We start from the raw sequence: 19,677 nt of genomic DNA, 5'->3' as shown, positions 1-19,677 counted from the left end.
CTGTAGTAGTTTAGACGATCTTAAGAACGCGTAGATCTCGGGTTGGAACCATATCGTCATCATCATTGTCAGTAATTACTCAAGCTTTCTGGGTGTCCTAGTCTGGATGCTAAGAGCTGCCCGCGTTGTCGATGACATACTTATATTTCAACCCTCGTCCAGTATTCTCAGTATAAAGCATACCTAACCCCGGGACTTACGAGCGGCAGATCTCATGGTCTTGATAGATACTCGGTCATCATATCTGCTTCACATAGACTCCTCCTTCGGATGACAAAGGAAACAAAGGGGAATTCGCAACAAATTTACTCGGTCCCAGCGAACGCTGAGGATTAGGTAGAGTGATTCCCGGTACTGTGAGTACTTATAAATTAAATGCAGTGGTAGATGTACAAGTATTATCACGCGGCCCGACAGACCGGAGTCGAGGTGAGCCTTCCTTCCTATTCGGAAACCGGAGTAATAATATCAATCAAGTCGAAATTCTTATATGGAGTTGCAACGTGCTTGTTCCGCAGTAATGAGTAACAAGTAATACGAGTGTACTATATACATAGTGGGTCAATCTGCTTAATAGCTTCGTAACAAGGACCTTACGAAGATGAAGATGGTGATGGAAAATACTATTGATTCGCTATTAAGACTTGGGTGAATATTGCTACACATGCTACTAGAATACACGCGACAGACGTTGACCAGAACGCCATCGCATGAAAAGGAATCTGAACGAAACCAGAAAAAAATGGGAATATGACCTCCAGCTTCACATGACCAAAGCCTCTTCTCTTCTCGCTCGCTCTCAGAACCGTCATACTTCATCCGGTCTGGCTCGTGAAGAGACAGCGAGGTCAGTCCATGTGATGCCCACTATGATAACGCCATTTTTAGATAGAATTCAATAAAATCATGAACCGTCATGCCGAATACGTTAGTCGAAGAGAAAAAGTTGGACCAATTGTCAGCTTCGCAGATGCACCTCCACGCCTTGTCATTTCGTCTCTTTGGGTCCCTCCTCCACCTGGCTGGTCGGTGGTTGAGGTGCTGCTGCCGGGGCCGCTGGAACTGCGCCATTCGCATCACTTACGAGGGTCGGCGCTATTCTTCGCCTCTTTTCCCGTCCATTGGACTCCGCTGCATCGCCCTCTCGCTTCTCAATGGTAGAGGAAACAGGTGGCGGCAAGACTGTCTGAGTGTTGGTCGCTACGGGAATAGCTGCAGTATAGCCTGGGGTTTGCGGTGGAGTGTATAGAGGCACACCTCCAACAGTTGGTGTGCCGGAATTGGTTGCTGTGAGACCGGGCATAGCGCTCATGTGAGGGGTATCATTTTGGGATACATCACAGTCTCCAAAAGCCGGAGCGCCTGAATTCTGTGTGAAGAGGGATGCATTTGACATTGAGCGAGCAGGACTTGCGGGCTGTGCCATAGTGAAAGGCGAGGGCGAAGGGTTTGCGCCTTGCGATGAGGGTTGCCGAGCTAACGGAGGAAGAGCACTGTAGTTCGGCGTCTGAGCAGGGGTCGATGCCACTGGCGACCCGGCTATATTTGTGACACTCGATAGGTTCTTGGGCTGAGGGGGGTGATGATACACTGCACCCAACTCGCCAGGCACAAAGGTCAAGCACGAGCAGAAGCCGTCGGAGGACGTGATGAGCAATGTCAGTCCGTCGTTGGACCTGAATGGAATCAGCGTTTCTTATCTTATGATGTGGGGAAAAGTGGAAGAACTCACCATGTCAAGTCAGTAAAAGTAGCATAGTGTAGATTACTGACGACACAGAGGGGCTTGGCTTGTTGAGTGTCATAGACATGGATAGCGTCCTGAGTTGCAACAGCATAAACCAGTCGATACGGGAGATCGAAAACGGGGAGCGGGCCTGTGGATGGACCGGGTGTTCCAGATCCGTCTGCGTCCGCTGCAGATCGTGGCGACGGGGCAGCAGCACCACTGGCAGCCGGTGAGGGAGCAATTGGCGGAGGATCCATGGATGAGTGAGAAGGTGTGGGCTTGGCTGCCATGGCTGGTTCGGGCAGGGCCGGAATGTCATCTTCGTTATGAGTGTCAATGGTGATCTCCTTGGTCGGGGCAGCATAATTGCGAAGAGTGTAGTAAACGGGTGAGCACTTGATTGCCAGCGATGGCTTCTTGTGTCCGGGCAACTTGGCAACTGGAGGCTTGTTGAGACCAGCTCGGGTATATATGTATGTCATGTTCGCTGTGTCATCGGTGCGCGAGGGCTCAGTTGTAGGGTGGTGTTGCTCTTTGTGCTGGCCGGCAGGTGTGAAAAGCAGGCTGCCGTCCGGAGAAAAGGTCAGACGGCGGAAGAACGAAGTGAATGTCTCATTTGCGTATAAAGCGGTGGTCTTGGTTCCATTGTGTATGCCACCTCCTGTACCGACACTGGGCGAAGCAGCCGGCATGACGGCGGGTAAGGGCATCGACGGACTCGGCGACACCGATCGGCGCATAGACTGTGCCGAGACAGAGCCAAAGGAAGATCGTCGGCTGTGTGTGGTCGCTGGCGGATTCATGGGAAGAGCCAGGGATTGCGGTGTGCCTGGAGCAGAAGTAGCAGGAGAGCCGATGGCGTGAGCGTGGGCAGGCACATCACCGACGAAGGATGCTCGACCGCGGAAGTCAGGCGGAGCAGGACTGTTGTGGGAGACTCGACGGACGGGCATTTCCATCTTGGAGACGCTGTTGTGTTTTGTGAGCAGTGGAGTGCCGTCCTTGGTCTTCAGTGTGTAGACGTGTACAGAACGATCCGAGGATTGCGTGGCGATGTATTCGTTCAGCGGATCCCATGCGACTCCTTGCACATAGTGGTTGTGGTCTGCCACTTGTCTTGCGAGTGCTCCTGCAGAAACAAGATGAAATGTAAGCTCTCCAGGTCCTGGACTTTCACATGGCTGTACACTTCTCCAATCATACCTGTATGTGCATTGTATATCCGTGTGATGTTATCCATGCTGCCGGTGATGAAGAACATGCCATCCGGCGACCATGCCAGATCATAAATCTCCGAACCAGACGAGCGACACATTGTCTTGCTTCTCCATGTCTCCTTGTCCTCCAGTCCTTCCTCGCCAAAGTTGGCATGTAAGCTGGGGTTGTCTGAGGGCACCCAGAGGATTATCGTTCCATCGTCTCCAGCAGAGGCGAGTAGTTCCCCTGGAGAAGTGTGTAAGCATGATGATCTCGCGAAACAGCAAAAGCAAGAGCAGCAGTATCAAGTACCTCGAGGACACCATCGGACAACGTTGACGGCTTGGGTGTGTTTGACAAGAGTTGAGAGGTAGCTGACGCTCCTGTCCTCCCCCGTGCCTTCTATCTTCCATAACTATGATTTTGGTAAAGTGTTAGCCGAATCCGATTAAAAAGTCCACCAGAAGCATAGTGACAAGTGACAAGCACATACTCGGACATTGTTGTCACCACCTGCAGTGGCAAGACGTCCCTTTCCATGATTCTCAAAATCCGCAGAGTATATGGGTGTGTTGTCGTTGTGCCACGCCACGAGAAGAGGGGCTGCTTTCATCTCGGCGAAGCAGCAGCTGGCTCCGAGCCAGGAAGATATACGGAATAGTTATCGGCAGCAGCAATTCGTGGGGGAAGTGTATCTTTTTTGCAATTCAAAGGCCTGGGAGATGGGGGTTTGACAGAGATTCCAAATGGCGGAAATTGATTGCAGAAGTCGATCGAGCTTGAGCAAGCAACAGCTTCAGTCAGGCAGGGTAGTGACTCCAGAGCAAAAGGCAGAGGTTACAAAAGCAGCATAAGCAGACTGCTACAGTAAAGTTCAGTGAGTTACGGTGCGCCCAGACGACAATCGATCACGCGTGGTTACATGGGAAGAAGCTCTGCCGAATCTCCGCCTAAATTTGTGTTGAATATCTGCTCGAGAGAGAACCACTGACTACACCTGCTACTACTGTACGGTGCTGTACGAGTACTACCGTGCTAGTTGCTATCTTATCTACTACTGTGCGTCAGAGCACCAGGTCACAGATCCTTCAGAAGAGCAACTACTGACTCCCGGTTTCACTACAGCCCAGTACAGCCAACCGTCTCCTGCATGCTACACGCTGGCTCCACCGACCTGCCCGATGGCTGATGCATTTCCATTTCTCGTGTGCCACCCATGATCAACCGAGAGACAACAATGCCCGTATCTTGCTTGACAAGTATCATGAGGTATTGGGAAACCTGGTCACTGTCACCACGAGTATACCCTACCGTACCTCTCTCCACTACCTAGTCCAATGCTTGTATGATTTCGTAAGGTACTGTACCAGCCAAAGCAAGCAGCAGCAGCTGGTCGCCAAAGTCACCAGGGTTGTCGCGCGGGGACTCGACACGCCAATCCTAAAACGGTCGAAGTTGTGCCTCAGCTCCTCATGCTCGCGAAACATGGTTCATTGTTGACCGTGACTTTGTGCTCAAAGCAGGTATTGTATACTTATACTTTCCTCACTCAAGATTACGGGCGCGAAGTTTCTGTGTCTGAGGCTTGTACTTGGAATGCCATTCTCGCTTGCCCCTCATGACCCTGTTTGCAGGGCGAATCACGAGATGCACAGTACAACTCCATACCCTGAGCCAGCCAGCCAGCCAATCGCTGATGCACGCGGAGCGAATGGGGCCTTTTCGCTTGCCCATGCACGGTCGACTGGGTTGATGTTCCTGAAGCCATGGTACCGAACTTTGAAAGTAAAAAGTGTCACCGCCGTGCATACTCAATCCATGCATCAGAGTGTTCCCATCACGTAAGAACGAATACGTAGAATCCCACCCGCGCGACCACTGCTCTGGAAGGAAGACCGGATCAGTGACTTGTGCCTCTTCCCTTGACGACACTGTGACCAAAGGTAGACAAAAGAGTGGACGGGTCGAAGCCGTTCAGCCAACCACGTCGTCTTGTTGCTCAATTATCAACTGGGGGATCGTTGCTTCTTAGTACGACTATCGATACCCACCCGGCAGTCTTGCAGCAGGCGGTGTCAGCTCATCTTGTACAAAAAACGACCCAGCCCGGGTTTTTATTGTTCCATGGACGAAAACGTAAACCGTTTGAACGATTGACAAGCGGAGCAGAGAAGTATTGTGTTGCAGTTGTACCCACGTCACTATATCGAGCTATTTGAAATTGGCGAGGCATGGCGCGCCCCGATACGATTCATGCATACCTTACTGTAGGTACCTTACATGCCTGCGCGCGCAATGCAACGGTTAAGCGATTACTACCTGTACTGTGCTAGCACTCCTGCCGTTCGTATCCGAAGGCTGCCTGAGCGTAACATCATTAACAGTAGGGTATAATGCAAGGTATGATATATGGTGCCAGCCAATTGCATACCGCAGCACCCAAGCAACTCTTCTAGTCCGAGCATTGACTAGAATATCACAAGTAAGCGCCTTCAGTGAGAAAGAACGCCAAAAATGGAGTGTACATGAAAAAAAAATGTAGATGTCTGACATGATGTAGGCACTGCACGCAACTCTCTGTCGGGGAATCCAACCCCGGTCTCCCGCGCTTGTAAATCGAAGAGTTCCGAAATGACAAGCGGAAATCATGACCACTAGACCAACAAAGACGTATTGCTGAATGCGCCGGGGGGGAAGTTGACCCATGAACTTTCGAATCACACATGCACTATTGTCAGACTTTCGTGAGTTCTACAATTGTGAAGACATGACATGCTTCGATATCCTAAATTTTGGATCTGCTTTTCGTGATGAAGTCGACTCCCATCTCAATTTCGCGTAAAGAAGGCTTTCTTGGGCTTCTTGTTCTCCTGCTGGACGTATTCTTCCGGACCGCCTGGTCCACGTCCTCGCTTCTTAGCAACATGGCTTGGATCTCTTGGCCGTAGATCAGGAGATGCCGATCGGGACGACGTCTTCACAATCTCTTTGATGGTCTGCTTACTGAGACAAGCATCAATGTGAACATTGAAGCTCCTGTCCTCGGCCACTTGTGGAAGTCCACAGATGGGGCAGTCCCACTTCTCTTCCTGTTGTTGGTGCTGCGCCGCCTCAGCTTGCTCTTTCGCTCGTTCCTCCTCGAGCAGAAGCCGCCATGCGAACCCGTTGTCGTGTTTTCGAGTCTCAAATGCTTGTCGCTCCTTGTCTTTATCTGCCCCAAGGTTCTGTCCTGCAGTGTCGTCTCTCTGCACATCGTGTTCCTGACTGAGACGCTCCAGCTCCTCCAATTCCTCTTGCTGCTCCTGACGTGCAGCTTCCTCAAATTCGACATCCGGCCACCTTTCCCATCCATCTTCATCCAGGTGAGCAGATTGTGGTCTAGAACCTCCTCCCGATGACTGTTGCCGGCCAAAGAAGTCCAGATTTGGTTTCTTCATACTGACAAGATGCGTGATGCGTAAGCCCATAAGTCGTAAAGTCATGTTGGGAAACTCCTTTTCCAGCTTGGAAAGCATCGGCAAGGAGAATTTGTACAGGTCGTCGGCTTTGTGAACAGCCTTATGAGGTGCGACCTGCCTCGTCAAGACCTCGTAGGTATGCAATTTGATTTTGAGGACGAGCGTTCTGCCTTTGAATTGCGTTCTGCCGCAATCTTTTTCGAGTTCCTCAGCGATCCAGCGAAGCTTTTCACGAAGCTCTTGGGGATCCGACATATCCTTGAAGGTGCTCTCAGTCCCCACACTCTTGCGTTCATGCTCCTCTGCCGGTTGAACAGAAGTCCTTCCAAGCCCAAGATGCACACCCATGAGGAAATGAGAGGCCTTTTCACCAAAGAGCTTCGACAGATAAGCGCGCTGCGAGAAGATGTCACCGCACGTTTTCACACCAATGGCATCGAGTTCTCTTTCGAAAACTCTTCCGATTCCATTGACTTTCCGCGTGGGCAGTGCGCGCATGAACGCCATGATCGTAACACGGTCAGAAGCGAGCTTGAACTGGCCATTGGGTTTGTTTTTGTCTGAGCAGATCTTCGCCAGCCGCGCATTAGCTGCGATGCCAGCACTTATAGTGATGCTACATTTCTCAAACACCTCGGCTCTCACCTGGCTGACCACATCCTCTGGCGTCATGGATCGCTCTTCGCAATAGTTGGTGATGTTCAGGTATGCTTCGTCGATACTTGCACTCTCAAAACGAGGGTCGTATTGCTCCAGCACGGCGCGCACTTCCTTCGCCTTGGCTGTGTACTTTTCGAAGTTCAGAGGCAGATGGACCAGGCCCGGACATAGCTTGTCGGCTACGAAGCCGGCCATGCCACTTCTACAGCCAAACTTGCGGGCATGATAATTGCATGTTGTTAGAACGCCCTTTCCCACGGCGAAGGGAACGTCTTTCAGTTCGGGGTGATCTAGCTCTTCCACGGCGGCATAAAAGGCGTCGCAATCGATGTGCACGATATGCTGGGTAAGATCTCGCGTGAGCTCAAGTTCGGCAATGTAGTCATCGGCCTTGCGCAGGTCAGACTTGAGATCAAGGTTCTCTAATTGTCGCTTTTTGGCGAGGATGTGATTGATTTTGACAGTAAGGTTTTTGTCGCGGTTCTCTTCGTTGTTGAAGAACTTGCTGCCCTTGGACGCATTGTAAATGATCTCGGAGACTTTCTGTTGATCGACATTATCTTGACCTGACTTGGTGAGTGATGGCCCAAGCAAGTGGTATTTGAGAGTCGAGTGGCTCGAGTCTGGCGCAGCGCCGCCTTGATCATCGACGTAGGCAGTGACGGAGCCTTTGTCTGGAGCGTTCATGCCTGTCCATCGGAGTCGGCCGTGTATGACAGGTGATACATGCAGTAGAGGAAACAGATCCAGATGTTTGAGTCTTCTAGAAGTCAAGACGTAATAATTTAGCCTATGCGAGTCGACGCTGGACTGTGGAGAGCGATCTGGGGAATCACAGTCCTGTGACAGGCAGACGCGACAAAAGTGTTCGCCACGCGAGAGGCTAATTGTTGGCGGTTCCGCTCTAGCGCGTCATTGTGCAGTGTGTTGCTCTGACAAGCCCGAAAGGCGGTGACGGGGGTGAACACACGCACAAGTGCTTCGTAACAGAAGAGGCATGCTGTAGCACTGAGAGTAAAAGTCTGGCGGTGGGAAAAATCTCAAACATGGACTTGCTTGTAACGAGCACACAGCACCGTGCAGCACTGCAGCGGTACTGCAATAAAGAATAGCTTATCGATAGAAGGCTTGGGATCAAGGACTAAACATCGTTTTGTCAGTGCACAGTAACACGGTGAAAACGATTAATCAACATCGTACCCTTTAGGGCAGTGCCGGGTCCTCTACTGGACGTTCTTTTCACTGCCTCAGGGCACCTGAAGCACCCTTTCCACTGGGCGGGCCGGTGGCGGCGTGGAGTTTAGTGGCTGTGAACGTCGCATAACCCAAACATGGCTCTTGTTCTTGCAGAACATTGGCCCTTTGTGAGAGAGGACGGGTTTCTGAGACACATAGACACACCGACCAAGTCCTCGAGGGGCAATAGGGTTAAACCACTCACGACGACAAGTCAGATAGACCCTCCAAGTATATTCTATTCACATGTCAACCACCACCACAACAGCATAGCAAAGGATAACCTGCCCCCCAGCCACACTCCCAGCATTGCAGAAAGCAGATGCGAAATGATTCCGACCAAAGGGCCGTCTGTGCAAGTGCAAGTCGAGCAACAGTTCTGCAGTCCCATTCCCAGTCCTGCCTCCTGCCGGCAGTCGTAGTAGTCACCGTGCCAAATACCATTAGTCGTCCGCCTTCGCCATTGACACCGGGGTGCTGGTCGCCGTAAATGGCATCAAACAGACAAACAAACGCAACGCATCAAGGCCGGCCCTTGAAACCCGCTCTTGCTTCGCACCGCACCGCCAGAACACCAGTGGCCCCTAGACTTGCCACAAATGCCAGCTGTACTTCGGTCTCGAGCAGTAACACCTTCCCCAGGGTCGCCGCGCCAAGAGTAGCGGTAGGTGGTAGTAGTATAATATCTGGAAGTTCGACGCACAAAAGCGGAAGTCACGCTCCTTCCCTCCAACCGTCACTGCTCGAAGATGCATCGACTCCTGCCAAATCGTTGCTTGCGGACAACGTTACGCCACGTTCATCTACTCGAAAGTCAAGAGTCGACAGTACGGACAATACCCCGGTCGCTGGCGATGATACACCAAGTTATATCAGGCCAAAATTACTAAGCCCCGGTGTCAGCGAGCCCGTGGTGCAGCGTCGCTCTGTCGAAGATGCCCGGCCTACACTAAATTTATCACGGCCTAAGAGTCTGGTGAACGGCAGAGATGCCTCGCGAAGCCAACCGACGGTGAGAAGTCAGGCATCCACTTTGGCACAAGGGCTGGGGCAGCTCCATGCAGCGCAGAAGCCCAGCAAGGATGCCACTGGTCCCATGTTCTTCCACGCGGATCAGGTCAAACCTCAACCCACTGCCACCACTCAACAGAAGCGGCCAGACAGACTCGCTCCGCGCAAAGCCGCGCCTTTCCTGCACGCCAACGATGAAACAAACAGGGTCAGAAGACCAATTGGTCGTACCCTCTCTCCGGATCTCTATGTCACCCCGGACAGGCGGTCGCCGCACATCACTATACCGCCCTCTCCATATGACGCCCGGCAAGCATCCCCGGCATCTCCACCTTTAAGTGCCGTGTCGTCCAAGTCCTTCAATGCGGTGAGCTCCGCCGTGAATTCACCGTCGTACCGCCCGCGATCTCCCTCAAGAGACACCGCACATCTACCACAACGGCAAGGATTGTCTGCTTCACACCTTGTTGGTTCAGGCACAACTAGATCTCCAGCATCTTCGATATCGGGAAGAAATCCCATCTCAGTGCAAGGCTCACAATTGCAACCGAGCAACCCCGCCTATCGACCTGCAAGGAGTGTGCATTCCAAATCCCAGAGCCTGTCATCTATCGACACAGGAAGCCCGGCTCAGGCACGCGGGCCCGCTTCAGATGTGAATGTTGCAACCAGCGGACGCCCTCCTACCGCACCCGCTTACCATGACGCCTATGGCGTCCCTTCGAATTCTAGTACTACGGGCACGACTGACCAAGGGGCTGGTTCCCAGGTAAGATCCCCGACGGACGAGAATACGCATGGCCCCACAAAATCTATACCCGATCTCGCAGCCGAAGCTCGGCGAGAGAGGAAAGTTCTGGATCTGGAAATTTCGAATTCTTCTCTTTTGGCGATCAACAAGTCGCTAGAGCGTGAGATTCGAAAGCAGAAGACCGAATTAAAACGATATCGTCGCCTGAGTCGCGCCGGTCAGTTCAATGTCCCTGCTAGAGATAGCCTGGCTGCTGATCGCATGTCAACTCTCGACGAAGAAGGCGACGATCGATTGCCCGACTTTAGGGACTCAATAGGAAGATCATCGAGTCCGTTCATGTCGGAACTTGCCGAGGACCATTCGAGCGAAGACGACGACTCGATCAACTCTTCCGCCCCGCCGCTCTCTCCCAAGGCTGAAGCCGACAAGAATGCTAAACAAAGGGCCATTGACGAGGAGCGCCTACGCTTGGACCTGGACAGGCATCGAGAACTGCTTCTCGACACGCAGAGAATGAACAGTAGTCTCCAACGCTGCTTGGCCTTTACCGAGGATCTTATCAAGTCCGGTCAGAAAGCGCTGGAATATCAGGTGCCATCAGATGTGCCGCTCGGAGGTCGGATACTGACGGACGATGACGATGAGGAGATTGATGCGGAAATCGACGAGGAATCAGATGAGGAAGAGGCTTCCGTTCAAGATGAGTACGAGGCAGACGATGATATATTGAATGTCGACAATCTTGTTGCCGAAGCCATGGGTGGATATTTCGCTCTCCGACCAGGCGACAGCTATACTTCTTCGCGACAGAGTGGGAGTTTCGTTGAATGCGGAAGTGAGAAGGATAGCGGCATTGAGATCAGCAATTTGCAACAAACTCCTGTGAGGAATGGTCATGCAGTCGAGTTCGGGAAGCCTACGCCATTACGAAATCCACTTGTACTGAGCCGAGACCATCCTGCTCATCAGAAAGGATGGGGCTCAGGATATAGCTGAGGAGACAGGATCTCACAACAGCAATATATCCTAGAGAGATGAGATGAGAGCTCTAGTGGTCCTTCATACAAACCACTTCCTGGCACGGGCAATAGCTGCGGTTTCTCGGCTTCTCGATATCGCATAAACTTAATGCATGGCAAACCGGCGCAGTATTGTATATGACGGGTGGTGATGGCGAAATACACAGCGAGGAGCGGATCTTGATTTCTTCCCTCTTTTTCGGCTTTTGATCTGTTTTTGTCACTTGTTGCTTGTTCTCGAACGCTACCGAGTGTCGCGGAAGGGAAGGAAAGAAAAGAAAAGAGACTCACCACCAACGTGCGTCTGTCTCTTGTTGCCAGCGATTGGTCTGCTTCTTCCTTTCCCTACCGCCCCTCCCTCTCCGTCGCGCGCGCGTTCGTCTCTCTTCCTTCCCATTCTTACTACTTCATTTCCTCGTTTCCAGAACAAGATACCCCTCCCGCGCCCCCCACCTGGTGAATGTATATGTATATAGCAAGAAGAACAAATCCTTCTTACTCTTCTTACTCTTTTTTTTCATCCGAACCTTCTCGAGCTCGAGTTTCGTCGTTTCTATAGTGTACATGTTGGCGGGTGTATTGGTTCCAGCATTCTTGCCTCAGTCGTACTTGGTTCATTGAAACAGCTACTGCGCTGGTGAAAGCTGGTCGGGGCTGCCGAATGGTCTTACGCGACCGCCTGATCCCGCTGGTAGCTCTATGCATTCCTGTCTGGGAATTCATGTGCATGTACGGTATGTGTCTCACTTTTCTGGCCTGATGACTCTCGTGTGGCTTCTTTTTATTTGCTGCGGCTTGTCCTTTCGAGGCTAGGCCCTTCTTGTATCTTTCGACAAGGTAGGCAAGTCAAAGGCAGGAAACAAGCTGGGGGCGACCCTGTTGATCGAGGACCTCACGCAGGCATGCCAGATGTACATATAGATGATAATGGTCCTGATGCTCTGGAATAACAATATCTCGATATTTTATGCGGGATATGATATGCGGGATATACGTTCACTTCCAGCTTCGGGTTTATGTTCCCAGGATGCAGCAGACATGCTCTCGGATCATTGCGCAAAATTCGTGTCGTCAATTTCACTATCTCACTAACCTCCCTGTCCCCCCAAACCCGAACCGAGACTATTCATGTTCAAACTACTGGCCCCTAGCTTCATGACGCGCCCTCTTCGCATCCCTCCACCGCTCGCCTCTGCAGTGTAGATAAATAGTTGGGATAACGCTGACGCCAATGATCATGGCGACCACTACGCCTGCGCTCCCCGCTGTGCCTACTGTCGCGAACATGTCTGGGAGCCAGAAGGGGCCGAGGAAACCCCCTGTTTCTTTGTATTAGCTTTTCTGAGCCTTTTCTTTCGTGGCGGGTGCTGGGAGAAGGGGGGTTTGGGTTTGGAGAAATCAACTTACAGGTTTGACGGACGACATTGACGAATACGCCGATGTTGTTGCTCTGCTCCGGGTGCGAGTCAATGGCATAAGTGACGAGAACAGTAGTGACGATTTGATTGCCTGCCGCAGCGATACCGACGCCCACAATGGGAGTCACGTTCCAGTGGCCATGGGTCGCGTGCGCGGTCTGGACCAGGAACACGACGAGACCGCAGATGGTCAGGGCGAAGCCGCCGTATGAAAGCCAGAGGCGATACTCGGGTGCGGGGGCGGCATTGATCTGGCGACCGTGGCGCTTCATCCAGTAGTCTGACAGGGCGCCGCCGAGTTGTTCGCCGATAATTGTGCCGATGATGATGCCTAGGAATTGCAGACCGATTTCTTGGGGGTTGAGACCGAATTTGGGAAGGAAGAGTTGCGGGATCTCGACTGTGGTCATGACGCTGGCAAAGAGGAATACCATGGCGTACGCTACGATCGGGATAGCGACGGAAGGATACTTGAAGAGTGACAGCGGCTGGATGAACTCGTAGGCTGAGAAGGGGGTCGGGTCGATGCATCGGAATTGCATGTATTCTTGCTTGAACGCAGAGCCATAGTGCTGAACTCCTTGACGGATGTAGCGTGTCTCAGGCATCAAGAATATTGCTAGTATGAATTGAACTCCACTGCACTGTAGAAGTCTTAGTTAGTTTGCATTGTCGGGTATACGTGGCAACTCTCAAGCAAGCAACTTACGATAGCAAGGGCCCAGTATATCCATACATATCCGACACGGTAAGTCACAAACCCAAAGAGAAACGGCCCAACCGGTACACCCAGGGTCACCAGCATGGCCCATACACCAACATACTTGCCTCTCTCCTTCTTGAAGAAACTTTCCGTCACGACACCTGTTCCGATAGCACCAGGGGGGCTCTGGAAGAAGGCTACAAAGGCCCTGCAGGTTGCCATGGCAGCGTAGCTTGTGCTGAGTGCACATCCAACATTGAAGAGACAGGCGCAGAGAAACGAAATGAACCAAACAGGGCGGCGTCCGTAACGATTGGATATGGGTTTCCAGAACAGTGGACCTCCACCCAAGATTGCAATCTGCAGTGACGTGAGGTAGGATGTGCGCTGCAGACTGACCCCGAGTGCCTCTGACAAATCCTCATATGCCGGAATGATAGCTGCAGCATTCATTGTGGCTACCATTGCACCCAAGGCAACAAGTACCAAATTTGTAGTTTTCTATGTTACAAGTCAGCATGACCGGTCTCAAGACGCAGTATGTCTTGTTAGATAATCGGACCTTCCACGTCGGCCAGTTATACGGATCTTGATCCCCCATATCGGGGACCGGATCTAGATCTAGAGTACCATGTCGAGCAAGGAGGTAGTCTCGATGCTCCTGGGGCAGACCCGCTGCAGCACCAGTGTTGATATATGTTGCTTTGGGACCCAGCTCAACATCATCGAGCTTCTCGCTATCGGCTTTGGACATGGAAGCGTCATCAGCGACTCTCGCGTGATCTGACGACTGGCTCACAAAGTCGTGACGCTGGGTGCCATCTTTCTCGGCCATGTTGGACATGTCGTCCCGCTCGTGGAAGAGGATAAGGGAAAGGGAGCCTCGTCAATGCAAGAAATCGAAATTTGAGAGCAGACTTGATGTTTGTTACACGAGGTGAACCAGCCAGTCGACCTACTAGTCTGTTGCAAAGCGAGGTGGAGAGCAATGGCAATGAAGAAAAGAGAAGTGGCAAGCCGTATCGGATTCGATGTGGCCATGGCCAGATAAATGTGTCGGGGTTGGGATGACAGTGCATTGATCTACGGTACACTACTCCATGAATGACTGCCCCATGGGTCCCCACAAATTACGTTGTTTAGTTTCATGCTTGTCAATATAGATCAGGGCCCGTTCGAGAGGGCTTATTCGAGGGCAAAGAAGATGTATGAAATGCCGTGATCACGACCCGATGGCCCGATGGGAAGAATCCTTACTTATGGGTTACTCTCCTGTGTTAACGGCAGATGGTCGACGTGAGTTTAGCCTCTGAAAGTGGACTCTGAAGGCTAGTGTCCATAATGGTCCAGTCACGTCGCAGGGAATTATGACGGGTGGTGGGATTGACAGTCTGGGAAAAAGTGCAGGGGTCTCAGACGCCGGAGATTGGACCTCACTCCGTGTTCCTTAACATCTGCAGAGTTTTTGTTTGTACGTACAATACTGACGTTTCGCAGCCTGGCTTGTAGTTGCCAGATCTGGCTCTTAAAGTCAGATTTTGTAGGTATCCATATGTCTGATGTGCCGTAGTCCCTTGAGAGTCAGCTGGACGGCTAAGATACATTTCACGGCAAGTGGCTCCATTGTCGATCTCAGTAGGGCGGCAGACACGTTGTGCCATGCTACGTGTACATGTTTTACCGTCTGTCAACCTTCCATATGAACCTACTCTTGCCATCCATCCCGTGCCGCTGGCTAATGGTATCCTTGTCTCCAGACAGTGCCGAGGCAGGACTGAACGCAGTCTGTTCGAGATGCCCCAGCTACCTTGGTCATAATGAAAAGGCTTGTCATGATAAGCAGGTGTAATTGTTTTGGGACTTCTGCATACGTTGGAAAGACTGGATACGCGGAAGATTGAGTTTCTGTGGGGCAGGAACCAATAACGACGCCTTGATTCGTATGCGGGCTGCACTACTGTAATTCGCGGAGGTGTGGTGGGGAAGTGGGGAAGAACATGGACAATGCTACCAATGTTCCTCCAGCCCTAGTCCCTGAGACGTGCATAGACTGCGACCATGGTGCTGAAATGATTCTTTGACTGGGTGAGAACATTATAACCCGAGACAACTTACTGTATTGGTGGAATGAGCCTCAACGCATCGTGATCTCAAAGGGATTGTGAAAAGCCAACCCTGCAAAAAGTATGCCTTTACGCAACACCACATGGATGGTAGATCCGCTCATGGCTAGGCATGAATGAATTCGATATATGAGTGATGATTACTTGTGAGCTCAGAAAACAGTCTTTGTACAAGCAGGCTTTGCGCAATTGTCAAAGGCTGCATGGGTCGTGTATCATTTGTTGGTCCATGAAGGACCAGCTGGCTATTCGAAAATATATACAAATTATGATTGCAGAGGTTGTGCGTTGCCACCCAACGTGACCATCTTGGTGACCGTGTACTCGGCAATTCCATACTTGCTTCCTTCTCGGCCGAAACCAGATTCCTTGACACCTCCGAAAGGTGCAGCGGGGTCACTGATCAAGCCAGTGTTGACACCAACCATGCCGACCTCCAGAGCCTCGGCCACTCTGTAGCAGCGTTGGATATCCTGCGAGAAGAAGTATCCGGCAAGGCCGACATCAGTGTCGTTGGCCAACTTGATCACATCAGCCTCGGTGTCGAACTTGTAGAGACCGGCCACAGGTCCGAAAGTCTCTTCGTGGGTAAGCTTCATCTCGGAGGACATATCGCGGATAACGGTTGGTGCATAGAAGTTGTCACCGAGCTCGGGTAACTTCTGACCGCCAACGAGAACTTTGCCACCATGCGCGACGGCATCTTGGACATGCTGCTCGACCTTGCCAATGGCACGGTCATGGATGAGAGGGCCATGTGTCACACCCTCGTCGTATCCGTGGCCGACCTTGAATGCCTTGACCTTGGCAGCGAGAGCATCGGCGAACTTGTCGTAGATGGCACTCTGCACGTACAGACGGTTTGCACAGACACAGGTCTGGCCTGACGATCTGAACTTGGAGGCGACGGCGCCGGCGACTGCTGCGTCAAGGTCGGCGTCATCGAAGACTATGAAAGGTGCATTGCCACCGAGCTCGAATGACAGCTTCTTGAGAGTGTCGGAGGATTGCTTCATGAGCAATTTTCCGACGCCAGTGCTGCCGGTGAAAGAGACCTTCTTGACGGTTTTTGACGATGTGATGGTTTCGCCAACCTCAGGGGTATTCTTCATTGCCGTCACGATGTTCACGACACCGGGCGGGATCCCGGCGCGGACAGAGAGCTCGGCAATGGCGGCGGCAGTGAAGGGAGTCTCTCCAGGAGACTTGGCGACAACGGTGCATCCTGCGGCAAGGGCGGGTCCCATCTTTCTGGTGATCATGGCAGCCTGCAGTCATCAGCAATGGACCTCGAAGAAGATGGAAGTACAGCAATACTCACGGGGAAATTCCAGGGAGTGATGAAGCCGCAGACACCAACGGGCTCCTTGAGGGTGTAGACTCTGTTTGCGGCGACGGATGTAGGGATAGTGTCTCCGTATATTCTTGGAGCTTCCTCACTGAACCACTCGAAGAAGTTGGCAGCGTAGCTCGCCTCGCCCTTTGCGTCTGCCATGGGCTTTCCGTTCTCCCAGGTGATGAGCTTGGCCAGATCGTCGGCATTCTCGACCATGAGATCGTACCACTTTCGTAGTAACCTGGACCTCTCTCTTCCAGTCTTCTTTCGGAACTCGGGGAGGGCGGCGGCGGCGGCGTCAATGGCGGTTTGGACGTCGTCCTTGCTCATCTCTGGCATCGTTCCGATCAACATGTGGGTGGCGGGATCTGTTTGCACCGTGTCAGTTGTCATTTGCTGCATCGTCACGACCGTGTCTCTATCGCCGTACCGTGGACCTCGAAGGTCTGACCCGACTTTGCGTCGACCCATTTGCCATTGACGAAGGCCTGTTGCTTGAACAGGGACGGGTCCTTGAGCTGTGAAGCGTGCGGAGCCGAGTCAGTGAATGACCAAGGAGAGAAAGCATGAGGACAATACTCACAGGGGGAACAGAGTGACCCATGGCGGCGTATGATCTTGTGGTGATGTTCAGGCGGGCTATCGGTTGAAAACTAGATCTGATGCTCGACCTTGAAGCAAGACGTGTGAGGAGCGACATTGCGACGATTGGGTGGAAAAGAGGTCTTATGAATACCGGAGTAAGATTCTATCCCGAGGCAGAAAACCAAAAGCAACCAAGACAATATTGCTGCTGTAATCTCAGTGGAGGTGACGCAGTGATTGCGGAGAAATGGCTGATGCGGGGGGATGCAGATGATGCAGTTCCAATTGCTGTTACAGCTACAAGCAGACTTGGAGAAATGTGGGTGTGTCTATCTCGCTTTTGCACCTATGCTGAATATGTTCTTCTCAAGGATTGTATCATCTCAAAAACTGGAATGAGTCTTCTCTGGCCTCTGCATCTGGTTATAAACATGGCCATAATTGCTCACACGGCTCTGCAGACTGGCCGAATCACGCCCTTGTGCTACACATAAGAGATAAGTTTGTAAGATCATCCACCGATAAGCCGGCCCGGGTTCGCCTTCCCCCACTACCTTACACATATCTTACTCACTGTACTCTGCACACCACCGTTACTCTGCCTTGCCTTACCCAGTCCAAAATACCCATTCACACGGAGTGACTCGGTTTCAAAGGTCTGTAAAGCACGTGTAGTGTTAGTAGTTGCAGACAGGTGGGTAGGTCCCAGGATAAAGAGTCCATTCGCAGGTCCTGATAGACGTCAATCACCCCGACATCTCTCGAGTCGCTTCATTATACCTTAGCAGTACCGCCAATCACTCTCCAGGGAAACTCACAGAGCATGACCATCAACCCGATTGTAATTCATGTCTGGAACGTGGCCTCATGTGATGTTTGCGTGCGAACGAGGAGATGGCCTCGTGAAGCTCTGAAGTGTGACGAGGGTAGTGCTTATGCAATAGATTCAGCTAGATGCAAGGGCATGATTAACAAAATTGATGGTAATTGGTCCTTCATATACAAGTGCGCTTGCCCGAAGCTCACCTGGACTTGGCAACGACTATACAAACTGTTACATTACTGTACCTGAGCTCGATATCAGCACGACTTTATCGTAAAGTTGTCCATAGTGAAACAATTACAGAGACAGTACTTCGCAAAAATGCAGAGAGCATAATTTGACATACGCATCGGGTGCCTACCAGATTGCATAATCATGACTTGATGTTTTGGCATCGTCTTGAGTTATCACGCTATCAGGGACCTCTTTCGTGCTGGATACCACGACGACCAATACGCCGGAGTACAGTATGCGAGTGATGTGAGTGTGGTTGGAACCTGTTCACATTGCCTATCGACGCGAGCTAATCGCCATCGATGCTGCTGGCATACCGCCTTCGGCAGAAAACCAAACTCGACCCTCTCGATCGGAAATAAAGCTGGAAAGGCTTCTACCGAGTACCGAGAGTACTTCACTGACTTATATCCAAACCTATTTGAACAGTACTCCGTACCGTACCCTGATCCATGATTTCTCCGATGAACTACGGGTCCGGGAGATCGCCTGCTACACGGAAAGCCATCATATAAATTAGCGTGCAAGCGTAGCACAGATGGTAAATCTCTCAAAGTGGAATGTCTCAACTTTGTATAATGTTGCAGCACAAGCACTCGTGCGATAGAGTACTGTAGATGGAACCGCCCCTGACTTGTTTGTATAAATGCATCGCGATTGATCTCAGTGCGTCGCGAGCAGTAATATAAGCCCGGCACACCCGCGATCCTACTTGATTGTCTTTTTATTGTACACTGGCAGGCTGTATATCGGTCGTGACTGCTTCTCGTCGTGACGATAAGGGGGCCGGAGGAACAAGTCAAGCATACTCATTCGAGGTGGTCACGCAGCAAGCAATTTGCTGCACATTGGATTATGGTACGAGATAATCTTTGACGAGTACGCAGTCTATCAATTCATCAATCGAGTCCCTCGCCGAGTGCACAAGTAGACTGCGCTACCTTGTACAGCTTTACAGAGGTTTTTGAGTCATATAAACTAAGTAAGGTAGACTTGAAGTCCAAGGTGTGATGAGAGAATGGAGCAAGTTTAACCACGTTGTCGATGCAGACGTTCATACATCTCGAACCGAATAAGGTACTGTACCTTACCTTACTTACCTTAGGTATGAATGATTCCAGATATTAGAGGTGTAACCGCGGGGCGTTGCGATAGATGACCTCATGAATGGATATTAAGCTCTGGTGAATCGACCCCCGAGGCACGGAGCTTAGGTTGTGAGTTGTTTCACTGGCCGATTCCTACACGTTAGACTTGGGCAGTTGTCTGACCGACTGATCTTACCTAACAACGCTCCTTTTGCATTTGTTGCGGACGTAAGTAAGGAAGACAAGTGTGGGTTCAGAATTTGCAGTCGGCGGTTCCTGCAGGAGATTTGCCCGGCACCCTGC

The 19,677-nt window shown here is 51.5% G+C and overlaps 5 protein-coding genes across 5 annotated transcripts; 1 reads left to right on the top strand and 4 right to left on the bottom strand.

Annotated features, from left to right (window-relative positions):
• Nucleotides 1-988: 988 nt before the first annotated feature.
• On the bottom strand, nucleotides 989-3,539 carry AAFC00_000521 (uncharacterized protein; the record flags this gene model as incomplete). The annotated part of the gene is made up of 5 exons (XM_069345041.1): nucleotides 989-1,676; nucleotides 1,733-2,858; nucleotides 2,933-3,172; nucleotides 3,239-3,341; nucleotides 3,420-3,539. 5 exons carry the CDS (start codon nucleotides 3,537-3,539, stop codon nucleotides 989-991), a joined length of 2,277 nt encoding a protein of 758 aa, XP_069200361.1.
• Nucleotides 3,540-5,754: 2,215 nt separating this feature from the next.
• AAFC00_000520 (uncharacterized protein) lies at nucleotides 5,755-7,731 on the bottom strand (the record flags this gene model as incomplete). The annotated part of the gene is made up of 1 exon (XM_069345030.1): nucleotides 5,755-7,731. The coding sequence occupies one exon, from the start codon at nucleotides 7,729-7,731 to the stop codon at nucleotides 5,755-5,757; it is 1,977 nt and encodes a 658-aa protein (XP_069200360.1).
• Nucleotides 7,732-8,770: 1,039 nt separating this feature from the next.
• AAFC00_000519 (uncharacterized protein) lies at nucleotides 8,771-11,041 on the top strand (the record flags this gene model as incomplete). The annotated part of the gene is made up of 1 exon (XM_069345017.1): nucleotides 8,771-11,041. One exon carries the CDS (start codon nucleotides 8,771-8,773, stop codon nucleotides 11,039-11,041), a length of 2,271 nt encoding a protein of 756 aa, XP_069200359.1.
• Nucleotides 11,042-12,201: 1,160 nt separating this feature from the next.
• Nucleotides 12,202-14,029, bottom strand: AAFC00_000518 (uncharacterized protein; the record flags this gene model as incomplete). The annotated part of the gene is made up of 4 exons (XM_069345005.1): nucleotides 12,202-12,383; nucleotides 12,472-13,126; nucleotides 13,192-13,686; nucleotides 13,748-14,029. 4 exons carry the CDS (start codon nucleotides 14,027-14,029, stop codon nucleotides 12,202-12,204), a joined length of 1,614 nt encoding a protein of 537 aa, XP_069200358.1.
• Nucleotides 14,030-15,574: 1,545 nt separating this feature from the next.
• On the bottom strand, nucleotides 15,575-17,344 carry AAFC00_000517 (uncharacterized protein; the record flags this gene model as incomplete). Its single annotated transcript, XM_069344992.1, has 4 exons — nucleotides 15,575-16,576; nucleotides 16,630-17,012; nucleotides 17,075-17,162; nucleotides 17,228-17,344. The coding sequence occupies 4 exons, from the start codon at nucleotides 17,342-17,344 to the stop codon at nucleotides 15,575-15,577; spliced, it is 1,590 nt and encodes a 529-aa protein (XP_069200357.1).
• Between the last annotated feature and the right edge of the window lie 2,333 nt (nucleotides 17,345-19,677).

This window comes from Neodothiora populina (assembly GCF_041146345.1).
Source record: "Neodothiora populina strain CPC 39397 chromosome Unknown canker_contig_11, whole genome shotgun sequence".
In the NCBI taxonomy this organism is placed as follows: domain Eukaryota; kingdom Fungi; phylum Ascomycota; class Dothideomycetes; order Dothideales; family Dothioraceae; genus Neodothiora; species Neodothiora populina.
Note: the sequence above shows the minus strand (reverse complement) of the source record. Positions and strands in the feature narration are given on the sequence as shown.